This window comes from Hyposmocoma kahamanoa, unplaced genomic scaffold (genome assembly GCF_003589595.1).
Source record: "Hyposmocoma kahamanoa isolate Upper Pololo Valley unplaced genomic scaffold, ASM358959v1 212, whole genome shotgun sequence".
NCBI lineage: Eukaryota > Metazoa > Arthropoda > Insecta > Lepidoptera > Cosmopterigidae > Hyposmocoma > Hyposmocoma kahamanoa.
The window spans coordinates 938,280-961,655 of NW_020653733.1; the positions used below are offsets into that span (position 1 = coordinate 938,280).

The window sequence follows — 23,376 nt, forward strand, 5'->3', positions numbered from 1 at the left end:
CACAAGTTGACAAGTCCCATATGCCTGTAATTTCACCAGCACCCGTACCCTTCAAAACCTGAACTCAGTAATGCTACTACTTATACTCTGTATATACATTATATACTAGTAATGCACTACTGCTTGGTGGCAGAAGTGGGTAGTAAGGTGTCAGTACTTCCTTTGACGAACTCTTACACAAGGAGCTGGCTCTACTGCTACTAAATGACATAAAATTGCAATGCCTTGTACGATTCGTTACTAAAATTGAGGTACCTAGTCATGTTTTATGATCCAATGAAAATCAAACAATCCCATGACAATTTGTTTACGCACTCTATTAGTCAACCTGTGTCCCATCCTCAATAATAAAATGGCGTAATTCGAAAAATAACAAAACATATTTAAATAAATTTTCTCTCTAAATGAAATTAATATGTCATTTTCCATATCAAATGTGGTTTGTAATATTTAGCACATGTGAAATGATATTTTTAGCTGGTGCCACTGACCTTCTTTATTTTTAATCAATTTTGTCAGCATCCCAAAAACTATTTTAGAATTATTTATTTAGATATAACATCGGTACAAACATAGAGAAACTTACATTGTATATTGTGCCGTTACAGGTGTATGTAGATTTTTTAAATTAGAAAATAAACATAAAAATTGTAATATACAGATGATATATGTACCTAACTACCATTTAAAAGGTTGTTGTTGAACAAAACTCTAAAGACTCAACCGAGCAGTTGCCACGTTCCGCTTGAATTTATTACGTAACTTTGACCTGACTTTTTTGAAGATTGAGTAAAATGACGTTTGCAGGGTTGCCAGTTATCATAAAATTTTAAATAGTCGCGTAGTTGTTGTCGACAGTTTTATCGATAAGTTGTGAAAGAATGGCAAATTTTTCCAATAATGTCTAAATTGTGTATATTAAGATGTTCTATTATGTTATTACTAATTGTGTTATTGCCTTATTTAGTTTTATTTTCACAGTTGGCCTATTAGTATAGAAATCAATTTTCATTCATAAGTACACATTTTAAAAAGTACAGGTGGATTCTATATTATATGAAAATGAAAAACTGTAAAATACATCTCTTTGTATTTTTAATAGACACAATTCTTATGTAGTTATAAAGGCAGTGTATGTATCTATGTAAGTATTTACAAAAATTGACGATTGAAATCAATTCAAATGAACCTGTGCCCAACAGTGGGACGAATAATGGGCCAATGATGATTCAAATGAAGCACGGTCGGTTATTTGTTGCATAATCATACCAAAATTCAGTATAAGAAAAAAGACAGATTATAGGGTTCTACACAGAGATAAACATATACGATTTAAAAAATAAACCAACCTATGCCTCATTTGTTGACAATAAACTCCAGAAACATAACATCGTTCTTTATGTACTCGAACTTATCCAAGCTCGTGTGCGGGATGAAGATGTACTGTCGCTTAAGTTGCAGAAGTGACTTGTCCAGCTGTTCATTGGACCGCGTCTTGTTGTCGCCCACTTCGTCGTAATCGTGACGCTTCGATGAAGATTTGCGTCGAATTTGCAGTGACTTTACTATATCCATTGCCTGTAGATAACACATTTAACATTACGTGCTAAATAACCACACCAAATTACCTATTGTCAAACTAAAAACAGCCGGCACATGAGACTTGTTAACTTGATGTCTCAGAGTGACGACAGTGTGTGCTTTGGTGAGTGGTAGTGCCCCTCAAGTCTTTAGAATTGTAAGATCTGAGTGGCACTGCAACGGGCGTGTCGTTTTCCATCAGGCGCACGCATCCAAATTGGTCCTACTGAAACTCAAACCCGGGACCTACTCATCTGGCGCCCACAGTGATACCATTGAGCAACCAAGGTCATCAGTGTTGAATTAGCTTAAGCCCCATCTGGTCGTAAATGGCTGCAGTTACGTCGACAGTTGGAAAATAAAATGCAGTCGCACTGACTATTGTAGTTTTTTTCGCTATAAATCTTGTGACTTTAAAAAATAATAAGTAAGTATAGGAAATGAAACTATTTTTCCGGATTTAAATCGCGTATATTTGTTTTTTCAAACAAACCGACGTTTCGGGCCCTTTACAAGTCCCATGGTCACGGTTGACTGAGGTGGTACAGTCTTCAACCAGTTATGTCTAATATTGATGCAAACCACCCTATTTTTTCACTATTGTTACAATAGTTATTAATTAAATACCTTATTTCTAATTTTACAAAGAAAACATTCCAATTTACGCTATGTTAAGTTATCTACCCAGGATGCTGCGAGAGGCCATTGAAATTAAAAAACATCCTAATTTCAACAGGGAAGATGGTTTCTCCGTACCACCAGTTTGGGATCCAGTATTTCCTCTAATGAAAAATCCCAAACAGACATAAGACTGCAGTACTAATTAATATGTTTCAGTTTATTCTAATTTCTATTAATAATAAATTGAACTTAATAAAAATTCATTCAATAAAATAATTTGTAAAACTTAATATAGCGTAAATTGGAATGTTTTCTTTGTAAAATTAAAAATAAGGTATTTAATTAATAACTATTGTAACTATAGTGAAAAAATAGGGTGGTTTGCATCAATATTAGACATAACATTTTATTACGATGAAACTGAAGCTTTGCTTCATCCGATTGCATTGACTCAAGGACCTATTTATTTATTTATTTTTGGAACTTTGAATAGAGTAGGATCTCTATATGTATATGTATATATATATATATATATCCGTAACTACGCACACACACACACACATCCACAAACACACACATAATACAACACGCACTCATAGTCAAATATCTTTTACGTGCAAAAAAGTTTTTAAATTTAATTTTAATTTAAGTTTGATCTTTTAGGTGTATATAGTTCAATAATGTCAAATGTATTTTTTCACTATTTAAATGTTTTTCCTTTATAAACAAATAATCTTAGTAATGCCTTAAGATTGTCATGTGTCATTTCCAAGGGTGAGAGCCTGGTGACTTGTAGTACAGGCGTTAAGCCTTTAACAAGCACCAGCTCCCAAAAATAAGTTTTTGCATGTATCTTAAATTACTAAGAACTATATGTACGTATTTTTGTGGAGGAATAAACGTTATTATTATTATTATTATTATTATTGTAGATGTTTTTCCCTCTCAGCCTGTTGACTGGTTTTAACAGCATCTTATTATTATTATTATTATTAACTGGTTGAAGACTGTACCATCTCAGTCAACCGTGACCATGGGACCTGTAAAGGGCCCGAAACGTCGGTTTGTTTGAAAAAACAAATATACGCGATTTAAATCCGGAAAAATAGTTTCATTTCCTATGTGTAACAATCGCGAAAACCTAAGAACTCAATAAGTACATAATCTTTGACACCCGTCAAAAATCAAGCTTTAAAAATACGCTATAGAAAATAACATAACTACTTTGCTGCGGAGACATTCTCAGATCTCGATAGGTACCAGTTTTTATTACTAAAGCGTGAAACACAGACGGATCGGGTAAGGACCGGGGCGCGGCGGGTCTAATTCCATGCATTTATATCGCGCGGGCGCGCGCGTTCGTGTCGTCCATGTAAATACAAAGATTACTCCTGACCCGACCCGCACCCGCTCTTTGTGTTTCACGCTTAACACCAATGCACAGAAACGAGCCTACTTGTCATAATTTACAATCACAAATGAGGTCTTCTATTCAAACTAACCTGACTCCTGTTATTCGGCTGGTCCTTGAGCACAATATTGATACCCAAATCGCAGGGCCACTCAAGCAACGCGTCGTACATGCTGTTCACCAGCCGTACCGTGCAGGTTATGTGTCGTCCCTTCCATTTGCCGATGCCGTTCAGCTGGACTTCAGCCTGAAATCAATTGGAAACAACGAGTGATCACCGTAATACCTAGAGAATGCAGGAATAAAATAATTCTGATTTTGACGACTTCCGGTGGTTCAGCAGTTAACACTGAGCGCTAGATCAGCGCCTCGATGAGGGTTTTGTGTTCAATTGTTGTAATTCGAACTGTTTCAGATATGTTTGTGTGAATATATGTATAACGTCGTACAGTCGATGCCCTAAGATGCCCGTGAAGTTGAACCCTCATGGAGAGCTCTCGCGTTCGATTCCTAATAGAAACTTCTATAAATTATTTCTGATCTCGGTGTTTTGTATACCCCGAAGTTAATTGTAATGCTCTGGTACTACGAAATTCCCTGCTTTGAGACCAAATCATTGCTGTCTTTAGCTCCATTATCCACCAAACTGAAGAAGAGTGATGGGGATTACGTTATTTTAATATCACCGACAAAACACAATACAACAATGGAGCTCACAATGCAAACCACGAAACTCATATTGCTTAAGTAATAATTAAATACAACACAAACGAACATCACTGATCTTCTGTGTTTTGTATAATGAACCTAGTATTATAGTGAACAACTGAGAATTGAAATTACTATTTTTACTTTCAATCCTCGTCCATAAATAAACGTGGAAGTAATGGGAATAAATATGGCATTTTAAAGGTTAGAATTGGCCCACATGGAACTAATCGTGTGATTTGTGGCAAACCAAATTTAACCCTACGTATAGCGGCGTAATATCTAAGAAGTGGCGATTATGAAAACTGCCTTTAAAAAAACCTGTGTTTAGTGGTGGATGCTGCAAGTATTAGGAGTAAGTGATAGATGAATTCAACATAAAATTAACGGTCTCTTTAAAGCTGTAACGTGATAGTGTAGATTCAGACCGAATAGGCTCAAGAGACGCTTTTCAATCTTAACTTCGTCTAACCTTTAAAGTGTATCCATATTTGCTGGTCCTGAACAGTGGACTGCTCAGCACAGTGTCATTTTCTTTAGATTCTTTCATGCGAGCCGTGAAGTTCTCTATTCTCCATATGAAATGACCTGCAATGGTTAATGCACAAGACATTGGTAAAACAGCTCTGGATCTGAATTGAACTCGAGTACGTCCACTGCTGGGAACAGGTTTTATCTAAGAGGTGTGTACCTGTGTTTTTTTGATAAACCTAACAAACACACGTCAACAAAATTAGTAGTGGTTTTTTTATTGTTATTATATCAAGTGACGGGACGAACAAGTCGTGCGCCTGATGGTGATAAGATACACGCCTGTCCATAACAGTTGCAGTGCCACTCAGAGCTTTAAATTGCAAAGGTCTGAGGGGCATTACCGCTGCGCCCGTCATTCTCAGACATAAGTTGACAAGTCCCATGTGCCTGTAATTTCACCAGCACCCTTGCCGTTCAAAACCGGAACACAGTAATTTTGACATTACTGCTTGGCGGCAGAAATAGGTAAGATGGCAGTACTACCCTGGAGGAACTCTTTCACAAGAAGCTCTACTGCTACTAAAAGGAGTTAGTGTTTTTATAAATAATTGTAACTTTTTTTATTAAAAAAAACCGACCTCAAAAGTCCGTAGAATTATATCTATTTGCCAAGTTTTATTGAAATCGGTTACCGGAAAGAGCGCGAAACCGGATTCATTCCATTTGCCACCCTCAGAGATGGAATATTCTCTTTAAATTTAAATGGAACCAGTACTAAAATACCCTCTTTCTACAAAAAATAATCATCGAAACCGGTTCACATATACGGAGTTATCGCGTAACATACATACATTAAAAAAAAGAGAACCTTCTCCTTTCTTTGAAGTCGGTTAACAAAACAACTTTAAAATTCTGAATTAAAATTAACACTGATGATAAATAGATATTCGGCTACATTCGGAAATCCGAAGATTACCGAGAGGTACTAAGAAACTTTGAAATATTTTGTGTGATGCTGCCCTAAATAAAAATCTATTTTAATGACAGACTTTGTCCTTAGAATAGGTTCATTTAGATTTGTTGATCTTGTAGATATAATATAAAACTTACCAGTGTCACTCCCGGTTTCATGATTTTCAAAGTTGACCCTGGATTGGAAGTCTATCAACTCAGTCCTCATCTTCAAGTAGCTCTTTGTCAAAGCTCTAAGGTCTCTTGAAATGTTTTCCACTCTCGCCTTTTGCTCTTCGGACTCTGCTCGAGCGTCTGCTGTTGCTACTTCTAAAACTGCTAAACGGTCTATTGTCTGGAATTTAAAAAACGAACGGAAAATATACTACTCTATGAAAAGCAATTTCCCGAAATGTAGGTACGTCGAAATTTCCTGAAGAAAATGGTTTCATCATATAGTTATATTAAAAGTTTAGGAAAGTATGCATGGCAGTGCACTTGGTATATTATTAAAAGTAATAGGGGAAGATTGTTAATCAAATTTAAAAGCGAGAAGTCCTCAAAAAGACTAGGATCCAAAGTGAAAAGAATAAAAGAAGTTGAATGTGAGGCTAGAAAATTGTGTCAGGATAGAGTAAGGTGGGGCACCCCTCCTGTGGGACAAGGGCGTGAATTATTATTACCAATCAAATTAAAAGACTTCTTCGTAATCTTTTTTCATTTATTTTCCAATACAAAATTATTGTCACATTGTCCATTACTTCACATTGTTTTCTCGTTTGGTCCAGTGGAGACCGAGTCTGGAAGCTCCCGGGGTAAATTGTTCCGACAGCAATAACAAGTTTAGTTGTGCATTACACACATAATACAATTGTAAAAAAGGTTATTTTATTTAAGAAAACCTTTGTTACCCTAACAACATGTTGTTATAATCTGAGCGGAACAATTTGCCTCAAATGCGGAACAACTTGCCCCAAAGCGGGATTGAATGTTCCCTTTCGAAATTTATGAAATATTTGCTTCTATAAACAAAAACTTTTGAGATATTAATCGAAGTAACTTTAATACTCCGGAACTCACTCGGTTTTAGGGCCCACTGAAAATCAGCGTCACAGCCTTTTCTCGGTGGTGACAATAGCTGAGTGGGATCCTGTTACATACGCCACAGCCACGCACATGACACTTAATCTAATTGTGTTAAATATTTCATGTTTGCTTTGTTGTTGTGTATGATTTTATTTTTATTCCTTTTTTTCCAGTTATTTTTATTTTAATTTTTTGTTTTAATGTAGCTTCATCTTTTTTTTATCTTCATTTTATTACTGTGTATATTTTTGTTGTGGCGTAGTAATAAAAGATTTCTATTCTATTCTAATATTAGAAAAAACGGGAAGTGTTTGCACAATATTTCCACATTATTGGAAATCAAACCCTTCGTTTTCATTATTAAACTTCATGTTATTAGAAAATCGGAACGTTCAGCCCCTCTCTACCCTACTTATTTGTTTCGGCCAGATGTCGGACGGAGAAAGGGAGACCCCTTTTTGGAAGTTTTTGGAAGTTGAACCTGTTTGAAAATTTATTACTATACGATATCTACTATATTGTTTCGACATAGATCAAACCATATAATATGCTTCTGAACACTTGCAAACTTACTGGTCTTTCCGGCGTAGCGTTCTGCAGCTGCACCCTTAAAGAGGCTAACTGCGACAGCTGTTCAGACGACCTCTTGGCTTCAAACAGCTCCTGCTCCAGCGCGGCTCGGCTCTCCGCGTTGACAAGGCGCTCCTCCTCCACTGACTCCTTTATGTACGATATAACTTCCTCTGAAATGAAATTCATGCTTGCTGTTGCCATACAACTTTTCTTTAATTCATTTATCTGTGAAAAACGGATTGTATATAGAAATGTAGAAGCTGACCGTAGTGTATGGACATATTGAAAGCATACTGTGTATTTGCTAATACGGAAATAATAATAATCAGAATAATGTTATGTAAAATGTTTTTTCTATAACTTAAACTATAAATATACTATAACGACGCGCAAATTAATTAAATTAAAAAGAAAGATTAAAATTATCATTTCCGGAGTTTAAAAACTACAAAGATATTTTGAAATTGAAGACTACGTATAAAAATGTATGAAAAGACGACATGGCTCTAGATTCCACACAAATTTGATTCAAAGTATATTCCACAGCATTTAAGTTAATTTGAAATGAGCAGTCCCTAAAGTTTCTTGCTCGTTCTTCTCAGGGAAGTCAGCGGAGTGAACGAGCAGTAGCCTAAATGTTACGTTTTCAATTGTAAATTGATTTTACCTATGATTCTTTGACTTTGATCTGCCGAAGCGCTTTCAGTCTTTCTTTAATTTCACAATTCTTGTCAAAAAACGCATTTGCCACGCGAAAAATTTTTGTAGTTGAATATTTTTCTCAAAGACAAGAAAGATTTTTTATTTCAATTATTTCAATAGGCGTAAAAGTTTTCGTGCTTCTGGACTGGCTAAGGCATCTAATTGGCCATGGGTACTAACTAAAAGATTGTAACTTTTTTTCAATAGTTTAATATTCTGAATCTTTTCGGGAGAAATCATTATGTCTTTAATGTCGTGCAATTTTTTTTCTCGTTAATTATCTCAGATTAGAGATTGAAATTCAAAATTTTAACTCCGACACCACCAGTACAATTCTACTTTTTATTATTTTATATTATTTCACGAAATAGCTTTAGATATCTGATGAGGAGAGTTAATTCGCCTAAGCAGAGAGTGTGACCGCGTAGAGGACGTACCTACATCGTGTAATGGCGGAGCCAGTTCTTTATGCGGGTCCCTATTTTGGACCGCGATAATGCAATATCGGTGTTTAACTGCCTCCGTGGCCGAACGGTTACCATGCCGGACGACCACGCAGAGGTTCCAGGTTCGATTCCCGGGCCGGGGGAAATATTTGTATTGGTATTTATTTCTCTCGTGAGTTTGGGTGTAATTTGTGGTTATCTATGTGTGTGTCCATGGCATCCGCGACACAGGGTTTCCATAGTGCGGGGTTATGTTGAGTATGTGCGTTACAACAATATCTTTTCCTCGTCCACATCGAACGAGGCTAAAGCGCTGTATAAATTTGTATCTGAATGTATTAGTATTGATAGATAGCAATGTAACGCACGACCTCCGTGATAAAGTGTCTCGCACACCGGTTTTCATGGTTTTGCCATCTCTGAGGTCCCGGGTTCGATACCCGGCCGGCCAAATGTAAATAACTAACTTTCTTTTTTTTATAATATCAAGTGAAGTGTGGTATCAGAAATAGGTAAGGTGGTAGTATTTCCCTGTACGAGCTCTTTCATAAGGAACTACTAAAACTGGATGTTTGTGATAAAAGTTTTTTGTATACTTGTATTTACGTAGACGTCTGCTTTACCCAGTTTGTGAACAGTCCGGATCCTCGCGTCGTGCTGCGTGAGCGCCTGTTCCAACAATTCCCTCTCGTGTTGTTCGTGCACCAGGCTGCTTACTGTGCTTTCTAGTCGCATCGCTGTTGTCAGCTGCTGACTTTGGAGCTCCTGGAATTCCAATAATGGTTTTCACCTTAGAATAATAACGCATAGAAACCTAGTCCGCACACGCTAAGTGAGGCAAATTGAAGCGCTCCCAAAGGGCCTACACGAGCGGGCGGGCATTCAGTGCTCAAGGTCAACTTGCACCGCGAACAGCTCCAGAATTTTAGGTAACAATGACGAAATGTGCGGTAAATGAGTGTAAAAATACGTCAGACAAACATAAAATAGATACTAACATCACATTCCACAAGGAAGTAACGCGTTTCAACTTGTATTTTTATATAAATATTCACTAAAACCGAAAATTAACCTACTACTAAAACTAGCCTACATGAATTTGATTTTTGCCTCAATTGTGACAGTTCGTTTGATATGAAACTATCATTCTATGCGTTATTATTCTAAGGTTTTCACCACCACTTGGCAACTGATTAGGAGGTATACTTAGAGGCCCATTTATAAGTACATGTCACGCCCTTTTCCAATAACCACGATCCTGATACACGTTTTTCGCCTTATCAACACAAATCAATGATTTCATACATAGTCGTCGCCGGTACGTGTCAAACGGTTTACGTATTTACTATTAAAAAGTCTTAGAAAAAATATACGACACGTCTAAGAACGTTGTCTAAAGAATGTGCTAATTTGTTAATGATTAAATTAATAAATCCTAAAAACAGACTAAAATAAAAGTTTGAAACGCATTTGGAAGAATAAAATAACTTCGTACATAATTTTTATATGGAGATGTACCTCTTTATGTTAGAACCTGCAAAATTTTAGTTTTCAACTTGTGCCCCATTTTTTTTTTATTTAAAAATTTAATAATAACGCTTTTTTGCGCAAAGAAAAGATACATAAAACACAAGTTATAAAGGACATGTACAAAGGTGAGCTATATATAAAGGTGAGTATCTCTAGAAGAGATCTCTTCTAGCCAACCCTAGCCTAGGTGAAAAGTGAAGTCTGCGTGACTAATTATTGTACAATAAAATTAAAATTTAAATGTCAGTAAAAAAAAAATATATACATAAATATAAATAATATATATATACATATAAAGGATGATAATATATACATATGACAGACATACACACCTACATGAACTTTATATACATAAATACAAACATAAGCAGAATATATATTTATAATCTAAACAAATTACTAATTTATAATATATGTTACCTATTAGCTATCTAACGCGTTCGATAGGTAGTGTTCTTTTAATTTATCGTTATGTATATACAAACTATAACTATTTCATAATTGTATTCCCATTATCGCGATACTGGTATAAAACTATCAATATGTAAGTACTTTTTTTAATTAATAATAACACACAAACTCATAACGAGCACTAGGAAAACCCTGTATTACGGATGCCACAGTCACATAGACAACCACAAATTACACCCAAACTGGCGACAGAAATAAATGTAGACCTTAGAAATACTTCTCCCCACCTGGGAATCGAACCAGGAACCGTAACCGATCGGCCACTGGAGGCAGTTAAAGGATTTACATCATCGTCTTTGCAAAAATTGTTTATATTTACTATCTCTTATTACCTACAACAATGTGTTGTAAATTACAGACTTTAATCTTAGAATAATAACGCATAGAATGATAGTTTCATATCAAACGAACTGTCACAAGTGAGGCAAAAATCAAATTCATGTAGGCTAGTTTTAGTAGTAGGTTGATTTTCGGTTTTAGTGAATATTTATATAAAAATACAAGTTGAAACGCGTTACTTCCTTATGAAATGTGACGTTAGTATCTATTTTATGTTTGTCTGACGTATTTTTACACTCATTTACCGCACATTTCGTCATTTTTAGCTAAAATTCTTGATCTGTTCGCGGTGCAAGTTCACCTTGAGCACTGAAGGCTCGCCCGCTCGTGTAGGCCCATTGGGAGCGCTTCAATTTGCCTCACTTAGCGTGTGCGGACTAGGTTTCTATGCGTTATTATTCTAAGACTTTAATATTTTTTTCCATAATATCGACAAAAATAAAGCGTATTTTCAATTTTACCTTGTAAGACCCATTTTATAGAATACATAATTATATATTTTTGAATAATGTAATTCTAGAATGAGTAGTTTTTGTTAACTAATATTAACAATTTGAAGTTTATTTCTGATCAAGATTAAGTTTATTTATTTATCCAGTAATATATAGTATTATTAAAAAAGCTACTAACTTGACAAAGGTTATTCCATTGTAGATTATTGTGATGAATACCTTCATTTTTCAAATTATAATTTGCCTCCTGTAGGTACAACTAAACCAATTATGTGACAACCCTACGCTACGAGAGACGCGTCAGGCAAATGATGCACCTAACAAGCGGGAGTTACATTACCTACTTGGTAATTACAGTATCCTAAAGTGTACTCTTGACGTTAGGACGTCCGCAATTTGGTCGTAGTAAGTAAAATGTAGTGTTAGGTTGCAATCATGATCTGGTCGTATTTTGCATACTACATTGTATATTGTATCATACTCGAGCAAATGGTTATTGAAATATATCACTTTTGCAAACTGTTACATAGAATTCGTTATTTAAAAAAAAAATCAACTAAATATTTCTATGTCTACTTCTATTAAATGTTATGGCCCCATCGAAATAATCGATGATTTCGCCAATGTCAAGAAAAAATGAATATGTACGGTAGGATTGTAAAAATAATATAAAAATTATGGCGGACGACGCAATTAGCAAAGCCGGTACCTCTCACACTCCTTATTGCCATGGACTGTGTCTAACCATAGACTTTGCTTATAATCTACCGTCTGTTATCATCTTTTGGTATTACAGTTGGCCATAGCCAATACCGCCAAAGCTATATCTCGGTGATGTTTGGCGGGAAGGTATTTATAGGCTAGGCTCTCGGGTTTCTTTTAGAGAAAAGTTTAAGGAGACTGGTATCATGACTGTGGCATCACAGTACATTTACTCAAATATTTTATATGCCCGTAAAAATTTACATAATTTCAATAAGAAAGAAGATATCCATAATATTAACCTTAGAGCTAAGTCCAAACTCATGGTACCACGATTTCGTTTAACCAAGGTAAACAACTCTTTTATGGGGAACTGTATACGTTTTTACAACAAGATTCCGGAGTATATATTAAGTTTATCATTTCCTAAGTTTAATAACTACATTAAAAATATTTTGATCGAAAAATCGTATTTCAAAATTGAAGACTACGTGTTAGATAAAGATGTATGGAAAGACGACACGGCTCCAGAATCCACACAAATTTGATTCAAAGTGTACTCCATAGCATTTAAGTTTATTTGAAAAGAGCAATCCCTAGAGTTTCTTGCTCGTTCTTCTCAGGGAGGTCAGCGTAGTGAACGAGCAGTAGCTTAAATGTGACGACTTCAAGTGTAAATTTATTTTACCTATGGAATAAATAATCTTTGACTTTGACTTTGTCTTTGACTATATAAATATGCGCGGAATTGATAGTATCGGTTTTATCGGTTTGTATTCTGACTGGAGAAATAAACCATCACAAGCGAATTACGTTTTATTTACTAGTAATATACATAATTTTACAGTAAACACAAAACAACGATATCTTATCGATACACAAAGAATACACATTGATCATCGTCACGGTGCCCTTGCCGCTTTCTCTAGTACCTATCGCTTGTATGATACGACCCTTTATCCGATGGTTCTAAGCTTCTACGGCGAGATAAATAGATAACCTAAATTTATATTACAAAACAACCAAAACACATCTATATAAATGGAAGTCTGAACAGATACTTTAATATTTAGAAAGACGTGTCGTAATCAAAAAGGACGCAAGATCAACTTCGCCTGTGGAATTCAGTCATGATTTTTAAAATAGAAGAAATAGAAAGAGTTTGTCCAGGGAAGTACCTACTGGTAGCGTACCTATTTCTGCCGCCAACCAGTAATGTGCGCATTACCTACTGCGTTCCGATTTTGAAGGGTAAGAATGCTGGCAAAAGCGCAGGCACATGGGTCTTGTCAGCTTATGTTTCAGGGGTGGGCACAGTGGCAATCCCACACAGATCTTTGCGATTTAAACATCTGAAAAAAAACTCGATTTATAATTTAAAACAACAATCATTACCTGTAATGCTAACTGCACGTTAGCCAAGTCATGTTTGAACTGCGCTGCCCAGTTGGCAGATCTCTCTGCCTCGTCATCCACAGAAGCCCTTAAAGACATGAGGGTCGAGAGGAAGTGCTGGCACTGTTCTTCTACGAGAACCAGCTTGGAGCGGAGGGTTTCCAGCTCTGTGTCTTGGACGTCCCGGTGGCGGAATCCTTCTGTTAGGACTGAACTGGAAATATCCACCAAGCATGAATACGTATAACAGTGACGTGACCGAAGGTATATACAGAAGGACAGTTGCATAGAGTGCCATGGAGCGTGTCATGCTCTCCGAAAACCAATCTAAGGTCCAAAACAGGATATCAGATAACGGAGCTGAGCAAGATATCAACACAGATAAAGAAAAGCGTCAACAAAATGGTGGCCAAGAAGAGATTTAAAAAATATGAGCTATAAACATATCATTCACTATGGTTATTGTTGTTATTAATGTGACAGGTAGATAAAACAGAAGCCACGATTACTACAGGGCTGTTTTCTTTGTCACCCTGTTCGCGTGCTTCGATACTAACAATTATCATAAATTATTATCACATTGACTTCATACCAACACGTATTTCTGTCAAATGGGGAAAATTATTTTATATAATGTATACAACTAACTTAAAATTGTTAAAGCAGCATCTAGCGGTGTAACAGAAATAATGTCTCAAAGATATACATATTCGTAGGCATTGTTGTGGACTACGACAGTCGTATCTGGTCTAACCAAGCTTTTGTGATGGCTTGAAAGACATCTGAAATATCAGTGTGCCAGATAATTATGTACTATTTTGTTTTATCTTATTCACATATAAATTTTACCATCCTAGGAGCAGAGACACGGGGTGAATACTACCTGCCTAATACTGAAGTATAAAGAATCTTGATTGACAAGTTTGCATTAAGGAACATCATCAGGGAGTCCCTGTTATACTAACTTCATGGAAGCGACCTCTTTCTCCAGATATTTGACGCAGTCGTCGAGGGGCGGAGGTTCAGGCTTCCAGGTGTGCTTCTTGACGGTAATGATATCTGCTGGAGCAGGGTCTGACAGCCTCGCATAGGTCGATGATTTTGATGTGCGCTGGTAATTACAATTCCATTCTAATATAGTTACTTCTGTCACAATCTGTCAGTCACTCACAAACAGTGGAACAAGATATAGAGATCTCTTTGATAGGGCTTTTTGGACTTTGCACCGTCACCTGTTGACTAGTTAATCAAAACAAATATATGATCATCAGCAAATCACATATTTTAGGGCTATACTTTACTTTAAAAGATGACGCATCGCAATCATATCTCATTGTTAAAACATACTCGATTGTAATAAACCAAAAGTTAGCATTTCGGATAAATGTAATGTGCGGAAAATAGGCATTTTTCCTTTATGAATATAATTCGTAATCGTGAACGCATGAACCACCACACACGGGTAAGTCCAACGGTCCACGGATGGCAAAAATTTCGGGACATATTTTTCTCCGTATACCTTCTGCATCTGGGGGCAATCCTTGACGTGTGTCTCCCTGTGTTTTCGCTGAATCCAGGCACCGCAGCGCAGTGGGCATTGCTCCAAAATACTGCCGCATTTCTTCAGGTGGTTCTGAAAAGGTAACGTGACTCTCTGGTAAGTAGATAATTAATCATAATAACTAAAAACTATTTAATAGTTTCTTAGACAAGATCTTCCAGTATAGTTTCATTTCACTTGACGATGCGGATATTTATTGTTTTATGTATCAATTTTGAGTTGCAGTGACGATACATTAGTGAACGCGTCATAGTCGTAACTCGTCGTATAACTTTAAAAGGTTCTAAAGAGGGCGTTATGACAAAAATAGAGATTCGTATGTTGTTGTGGTTTGTTTGTTTGTTTGTTGTAGACGAAAGTATTTTTAAGGACATTTTGCAGTTGGCCACTGAGCTGAAGATCAGATTAAGGTTAACGACCGCCTTGGACGCTACTGGGCACTTTCACCAGAAAGATGTCCTATATAGGGGAGAATCTGCGCGAGTATATACAAATTGATTCTTGTAAATTTGTCCAAATTAGGAGTAGGCACCATTATAAGGGAAATACTTAAAATCGCGATTCACTGTTTGCACAAAATGGTTCAAAACCATGAATGCTGATAGTTGGTTATGGCAACAATAAATATTATGTTTGTTACAATTCTACTTCTGCACTGTCAGCAATCCGTCGCCCTTTATATGCGCCCAGAGCGGCGCGATGCCCAGAGGGCATTGGGTTAAAAACCCGGGTAAACCCAAAGATAAACATTATGCAAGTAAAATAATACAGAATTTAATATAATTCCATTTTTATTAGAAATTTCGATGTAAAAAATGTTTTTAGACGAAAAAGAGGCAACTCAACACAGTGCCCACATTGTAGGCATGTGGAGTCTCACTTGCTACTTGGGACCCATATTACGATTGGATTTTTATGAAAATTGATTCAAGTGTACGATAACCATTCACTGCTGGACATAAGCCTAAGTTTTTATATCGATTAATTTCAACGCGATTTTGTAATATTATCACTACATTTGAACAAAACTCGATTTACAAATATTTAGTTGAAAATAGTTTTTGCCTCGATTTCGGGCATTAATGGGTTCTTAAACCCGGCGGCGTTAACAAAACGCCGAGTTGAAACTCGGGTGCTTGCCTGTCTCTATATGGGGTCAAATATTTATTTTGACATAAACCATATGGGTAATTGTCATTTTGAGGCTTTTGTGATGTTAAAATAAAAAGTTTTTAATTTGTGTAAGTTTTATTACAATTCTAAATGATGCTTTGGTAATTATCTTAAAACAATAAACAAATGAGATCAATCTTATTTTTTTGGGTAATTAGGAACAAAAATATTTTTTTGAGGGTCACCGAAAATACTATCTTGACCACCAAAAAGAACAATATTTAAAATTTTACCAATAGGAACAACTTTTGATACAATATTAATTATAAAGTAGCTTCATTATAAACTTATCTTGTAAATCAACTAGTTTAGTTTAAAAAAATATTATTTTTTAATATAAAGAAAAGCTTTTATTTTAAAGACCACCAAAAAGATATTTTCGGTGGTCATTTTCGAAAAAAATTAAAAGATTTTCAGATCGTCATCGTCAAAGTCAAAAACTTGAGCTAATGTTGCCAGAGGAATATTGTCCTCAGAAGAATCAGAATAGATATCTTCGATTCTCCACTTTTTTTTATGTTGACCATAGGATGGCGCGTCTAATAAATTTTCAACGTCCCGTGTAAGATCTTCATAGTGTTCAGATTTTATTTGAATTTGTCCAATTTCATAATGAGTGCACACAGCGTTTGCTGAACAAGTTATACAACTCAATTTTCTGGCGTGTAGGATTTTAGGGTTACTTCGGTGCCAAGTAATTTGATGGATTTTTAAAGTGCCTTTAAATGGTTGAATTTCAGCATTCTTGATTTTATCTTCTATTTCAGACAAATGGGTGTCGTCTATAGGAATAACAGTAGTAGCCTGTACATTTTCTTGTAAACAGCTGACTAAACTTTGAATATCTGATATATCACGACCTAACCCGACTTGACGATCTGCTGCTCGTTTAAGACAGCCCCCTACTCCATCGGGAGCACCTTTGCCATGACCACTCTCACTGAAGTGCCAATAAATCTCTTCAGCATCTAACTCCACACTAAGGTATTCAACTAATAAAAAAAACATGCTCTTGTTTCTGTACTGACTTGAAGGCCCATCACTCAGAATATGAAAAGTCTTAATATCGGGGACAAGATTTGCTTTGATATTGTCGATTACAGGTTTTAGATGTGCACAGACCAAGACTGGATCATGGCGAAGATTTTCCGATATGGTACAATAGGATTTGTGATTAGGAGTTGTGCAGTCGTCATTATTTTTATAGTAAAAAACGCTTGTGTGGAGGCTGAGTTGTTGTTTTGATCCCCCAAAATGTGCAGATTGTACTTCGCGACCATATTTGCATAAGTAATTTTCCGAAAAATCACAATGAAGAAATCCACATTGCTGATGTATCATATCTTTTTTTATTTTACGCACAATACTTGATTGGTGTAATATATTTCCTATGTGTTGCATGAAATGTGGCATTTTTGCCTGAAGAATATCAATTAAGGATCGTTTGTTGGTCATAACTTTTTCTTTAATAGTTTTCTGGCATATCTTTTCTTGACCCTTAACAATAGTAGGAATTTTTTTAGTAACCCAGTGCTGATAAAATATTGAATCATCGCCAATGTATTGACTAAACTCAATCACTTTATCGACACACTTAGAACATTTTCTTTCCAGGCAAATTTCTTTCAAGTTACCATCGCGGTTGCAACAAAGAGACTTAGCAACCTCTAAAGCAGAGTTTTCTTTTATAATTCTTGCAGTTTTAAGAGCTTGCACGACAAAATTCACATTTTCGTGCATAGAGCATAAGCATGTATCTCTTGCTGATGATTTTGGACTTATGATCCAAAATGGACGGTACCTACAGAAAGTTTTGTAAGATATGTGACTTCCGGTTTCTTTTTGAAATTTAACATGTAAATTTGTCAGTGTATCATTTAAGAGCCGAATTTGTTTCTTTTGTTTTTTTCTAGTGATTGTCTCTTTTTTACCTGAAGTAAGTCGGCTGTATTGATCATCGCTCAAAAAATTGTGTATAGTTTTTTTAATTCTTTCAACACGAATGAAACCTTTTTTAGATAATATATTTTTATTTTCTTTGTCCTGCTGGGAGGACTCATTCGTTTCATTCTTATTTTTCTTGTCTGATTTGTTGGCTCTGTGGTCTCTCATTCTGTACTTGGCTAATTTGCTCTCAAGGACTTGTAATCTTTGCCTTAAGTAAATATTTTCAGATTTGAGAATTCGTTTGTTCCTTGCTGCAATAGATTTGCCAGAAATCACTCTTGATGACGACGTTTGAGGATGCAGCGAAGAAGCTGTTGGCGTAAGACTACCGGAAGGTATAGGAGAAGATGGTGGAGTACCTTCTTGAATAATTTTTTCAGTACGGCGCTGTATTTTCATTACCTCTCGTCGTTTCCTCGCATCTTCCCTCCATTTCTTTCTAAGATTTCTTTGATCTCGAGCATTTAAATCTTTTATTGTTTTTATCAATCCTTGATCTTTTTTCTTATAATAATATTCTCTGTCTTTTTTTCGCTTTTGTTCCAATGCAACTGGATTTTGTTTCAGTTTCTCTCTTAGTTTCCTCATAGTTAACTTTTTATTTTCGCGTCTTCGATTTTTCTTTTCTTCGTCTGTAAGTTTTTTTCGCGTTTTCGCCATCTTTGAGTAATCTGAAAAAGCAATAAAGCGCTGCCTTAACCGAAGTTTAGGGTACGTACAGATTTGGCGAATGCGCTGCATGTGCGCTGCGCGCGTGCTGCACGCGCGCCGCAACTAGTTTCCTACATGGCTCGCATAATGCGCGCGTTCTGCGAGGCTTGCGGGTGATGTGATTACAGAGGCGCACTTAATTGCACGTGTGCAGCGCTCGTGCAACGCGCGCGCAGCGCACATGCAACGTATTCGCCAAATCTGTACGCACCCTAATGCTTCACGTGTCAAAGCGTGTTCCATAAAATTCAAACAATATAGCTGCATCTTTTCGGTGACCACTTGTCTTTTTGGTGGTCACTAGTGACCACCAAAAAGGTGACCACCGAACGGACATTTTCGTATAAAAACAGATTCCAGTGCAATATTTTGAGGTTAGAAACAAAATTGTTAGCCATTGGCTATTATATCCTTCCTGCCTGATGCAATAACTGATTGTTTTCGTTAATTAATTAGTACTTACCAATTTTACGGCGTAACCGAAAAGATCAGATGAGGTTTGACGAAAAAGCACTTATTGGTAAACAATATACTGCCGTTGCTTTGATTCTCAATTAAAGACTAAAGATGGCCGGTACAATGCGTTCAAAACCTATACAAACACGTTGTTTTTTTGACTGCGTTCAAAATCCGGAATGGTTACTGGATATTTGACCAAATTTTTAGACCACCGAAAAGACTCCGTGACTATGTAACATGTGACAATCATTAATATTTTCTCCCAAACTGTTACTGTCGTTCATATTGTATATAAATTACAGTCTCAAGGATATGTAGAAGGAATCTCAACTACATGTTACTGAATTTATGCAGCATTTTATGGATTTTGTAAGCATCTATTCGTCTTAGGCGATTCTGAACAGACCACCGAAATGAATTCTATTGACTAAAAAAATTCGTAATAATTCAAGTAATTACTTTTTTTTTAAATAACCTGTTTTATTATTTTAATACTGAACATAATTGATCATAGCTCTTGATTCTATAATACAATTATCATTGTTTTAAGGTTACTCTTCACTGAACGGATTTTGTAAGCTTTTTGACAATTACCCATATAGGTTATCAAAATAATTGTAACTTGTTTATAAAAAAAGCCAACCTCAAAATTTCGTGGAATTACATCTAAGTATTTGCCAAGTCTTATTAAAATCGGTCACCGGAAACCGGATTCGTCACTAATTTGCGGAATATCGTCTTCAAATTTAAACGGGATCAAATGAATAAATTATCGCGTAACATACATACAAAAAACAGTCCATTTAAGACCTCCACCTTTTTTTAAAGTCGGTTAATAACAAATCATTTTTTTCTATCGTCTCTTTTTTGTAACATTCCTAAAATTTTACTTATTCAGCATTCGCGGAATTCTGACACGCCATGTGAGATAACGAATTCCAATATTCTAAGTGTAGTGCTGTGTGTTTAGAAATATTTAAATAGTTACCTGTATCACATTTTCAGATCTTTGAATGAACATGCGCATTTTATCGTTATGTATATCTGAGATATCGGCGAATCTCAACTCACTTGTCAAAGAGTTCGTCCAGGGTGGTTGCCACCTTACCTATTCCCGCCACCAAGCAGTAATGTCAACATTGTCACATGGGACTTGTCAACTTATGTCTCAGGGTGACAGGCGCAGTGGCAGTGCCACTCGGAGCTTTAAATCGCAAAGATCAGGGCAACTCTGCCGTCCGCTAACTAAATCACAAAACTTTTTTTGAGATATCATAAAAAACCATAACCCAATTTTAGAATAAGTATTGAAATTATTTAACGATATCTCAGCTATGCATCCTTAGGGTAAGTTCCGATAAGTCAAACACGTTAACTAATTTTAACTGTTTTAAACATTGACTTACAATTATGTGGACGTCGGGTCCGCGCTAAAAAGTGTCCGAACTTATAGGGCGTTAAAATCGTATACAGAGCGTCATTCACGCTCTAGTCTTCGTTTGTTCGACTGACAGCGAAGCAAGCAAAATTAGACAGTACTGCGATGACATTACAATTTAAATTCAACGTTTTAGATTTGTCATATTCCTTGACATGTCACTACGTTTAAATAGGTTGACTTGGGACATTTTTTTCGTTGTTTTTGTAGTAGACCCGTCGTCCATTTATTTGTAAGTCAATGGTTTTAAAAGATAATTTTGTGCTCTATTTTTGGCTGTATAAAACGGATATTTCACCATTTGTCACGGCAGAACTGTTACGGACAGGCGTGTAGATTACCATCAGGCCCACGACTTGTTCGTCCCGGCACTTGATATTTGGATTTGCCAATTATGGGCAATCCAAACTAATACATGTTATATTTATAGTAATGTCCGTAAATAATGAAAAAAACATGCTCAACTAGTTTTCTGATTATTGTCATTTAGCGTAAATTACAAAATGGACAACGTGCCGTCAACACGGATATGTTAATGTTGATCACAGATAAACTCCCTTGAGGGTAGGATAACCATCAACGGTACAGTACCTAATATAAATTATTCAAATTTTTATTGTATTAAAAAAAAGTAAGGTTTGGCAATTATGAATGAAAAATGACATCTGATAAATGTCCACCACGACTACAGTTACAGATGTCGATTATTTCATCAAAGTTTTTTAATCAGTTTTTGACAAAGTGGTGGGTCTATTAACCCCATAAAAAATAATCCAGCGGTATTAAATCACATGATCGAGCTGGCCACTTAACGGCTGAATTTCGTTAAAATTATGCGATCGGGAAATTTGGTTTGCAATAAATTCATTGTTTCGGTGGCTGTGTGACTTGTGGCACCGTCTTGTTGAAACCACATGTTAGTGATATTGAATAACCCTTTATAAGAAAAATAATTGATAATGTTACTTGGACTTTAATGTTAAATAATATCCCATTCAAGGTACCTACGTCAAGTAGCAGTAGAGCTCCTTGTGAAGGAGTTCGTCCAGGAAAATACTGCCACCTTACCTAGTTCTGGCGCCAAGGAGAAATATGAACATTAAAGGCACATATATGGGACTTGTCAACTTAAGTCTCAGGGTGACTTGCGCAGTGGCAGTGCCCCTTAGATCTTTGTGTTTTAAACCACTGAGTGGCACTGGAACTGTTATGGATATGCGTGTCGCTTACATGACTTGTTCGTCCCGTCAGTTGTCTTTATAAAAAAAGTGTAAGCAGGTCTTTCAGGGCATTGGATGAAAGCTCATCTTCATTATATAGTTACGTATATTAATGTGAAATCTTGGCAAAAGTTTTCGTATTATCATTCTAAGTCTTTGTCTTTGGAAACCTAGTATTTAAAAGCCTCCCAACTCTATTTACCTGCAAGCATCCCTTTTCAAATGAGTCATTGCAAAAGTAACATGCACTCTGCGTGACACTCGGACTGCCCTCATCAAGTCCTTTTTTCGTGAGACTCATTTTAACAATGCTGATTCCGTGGCCTTTGCCTTCTCCACTGTCTTTATCACTTCACGTTTACAACTTTTAGTTTTATTTATATTCTAATCTTTAATTTATCTTAATTAATAAATGTTCATGGCGTTTAAGAATAATTAAACCACACAATGCAACATTTTGACGCAAAATTCACGTGTTTTCATTTCAATTTCACAATAGCGAACATAATAAAGTGAATCTACTGTAGTAAACTGTGTTGAGTCATGCGGTTATCTCTTTCTGATATTTGATATGGGGCGGAGCTGATAACACCGTCGATATTATGTGATACGGCAGAACTCATCCACGCTGTCAGATTTTAGCACTGTGATGCCGCGTGTTTGCAATTTTCGAAATGCTTGTTGTTGATTGTTATTTGCTGTGGTATATTAAGTACACATGATTGAACAGATCTCTCTCTCTTTCTGTAGCGTACGTTAAGTCCTGCATACAAGACGTTCTCACGAGCACCGACCTTTAGCATCTTTGCAGCTTTGAAATAAGAACCTGCCTATTTTCTTCCTAGTGTTGGGTACGAATTGTTCCTAAGGAAAAGGTAATAAGAAGTTATACACCACGCCAGCTTAATGTGGGTTGGGGATTTTAAGTTACAGCGCATTATTTTCCATCTTTGTTAAAGTGACTTTTAATTACCTAGTTAATATCTGAACCGTAGGTGATTCAAAAGGGCTTGGTGGTGTAGGTCCTAGATGAGAATCGAACTTGAAGCTCCATCAAGCATTCTACTAAAACTTATACAAAAAAGCTTCAATTCGATTCTAAATTGTTGGACAATAGAAGAAAGTGTTAAGTACATACATATAACGCCTTACTTTTTTACCCGCGCAATTATGATTTAAAACCGTTGCAAATACAAAACAAATTCAGGATAAAATGTTGTCAGATCTTTAGTTTTAATATTAAATGTGCCTAGTGTTAAACGACACGCCTATCAACAGCAATTGCAGCGCCACTCAGAGCTTTAAATCGCAAAGCTCTGAGGAACACTGCGGCTGTCAGCCTGAGATACATGTTGACAAGTCTCGTGTGTCTGCACCATTTCATCAGCACCTTTCAAAACAGAAACATAGTAAAGGTCACATTGC

At 36.1% G+C, this 23,376-nt stretch overlaps 1 protein-coding gene across 1 annotated transcript; it reads right to left on the bottom strand.

Annotated features, from left to right (window-relative positions):
- Positions 1-785: 785 nt before the first annotated feature.
- Positions 786-22,272, bottom strand: LOC113227659 (TNF receptor-associated factor 3). Its single transcript, XM_026460622.1, has 10 exons — positions 22,154-22,272; positions 14,962-15,075; positions 14,408-14,553; positions 13,443-13,656; positions 9,177-9,318; positions 7,406-7,575; positions 5,906-6,101; positions 4,794-4,909; positions 3,705-3,860; positions 786-1,578 (listed from the first exon to the last, which is right to left on the bottom strand). Exons 1-10 carry the CDS (start codon positions 22,250-22,252, stop codon positions 1,357-1,359), a joined length of 1,575 nt encoding a protein of 524 aa, XP_026316407.1. The 5' UTR covers positions 22,253-22,272; the 3' UTR covers positions 786-1,356.
- Positions 22,273-23,376: the final 1,104 nt, after the last annotated feature.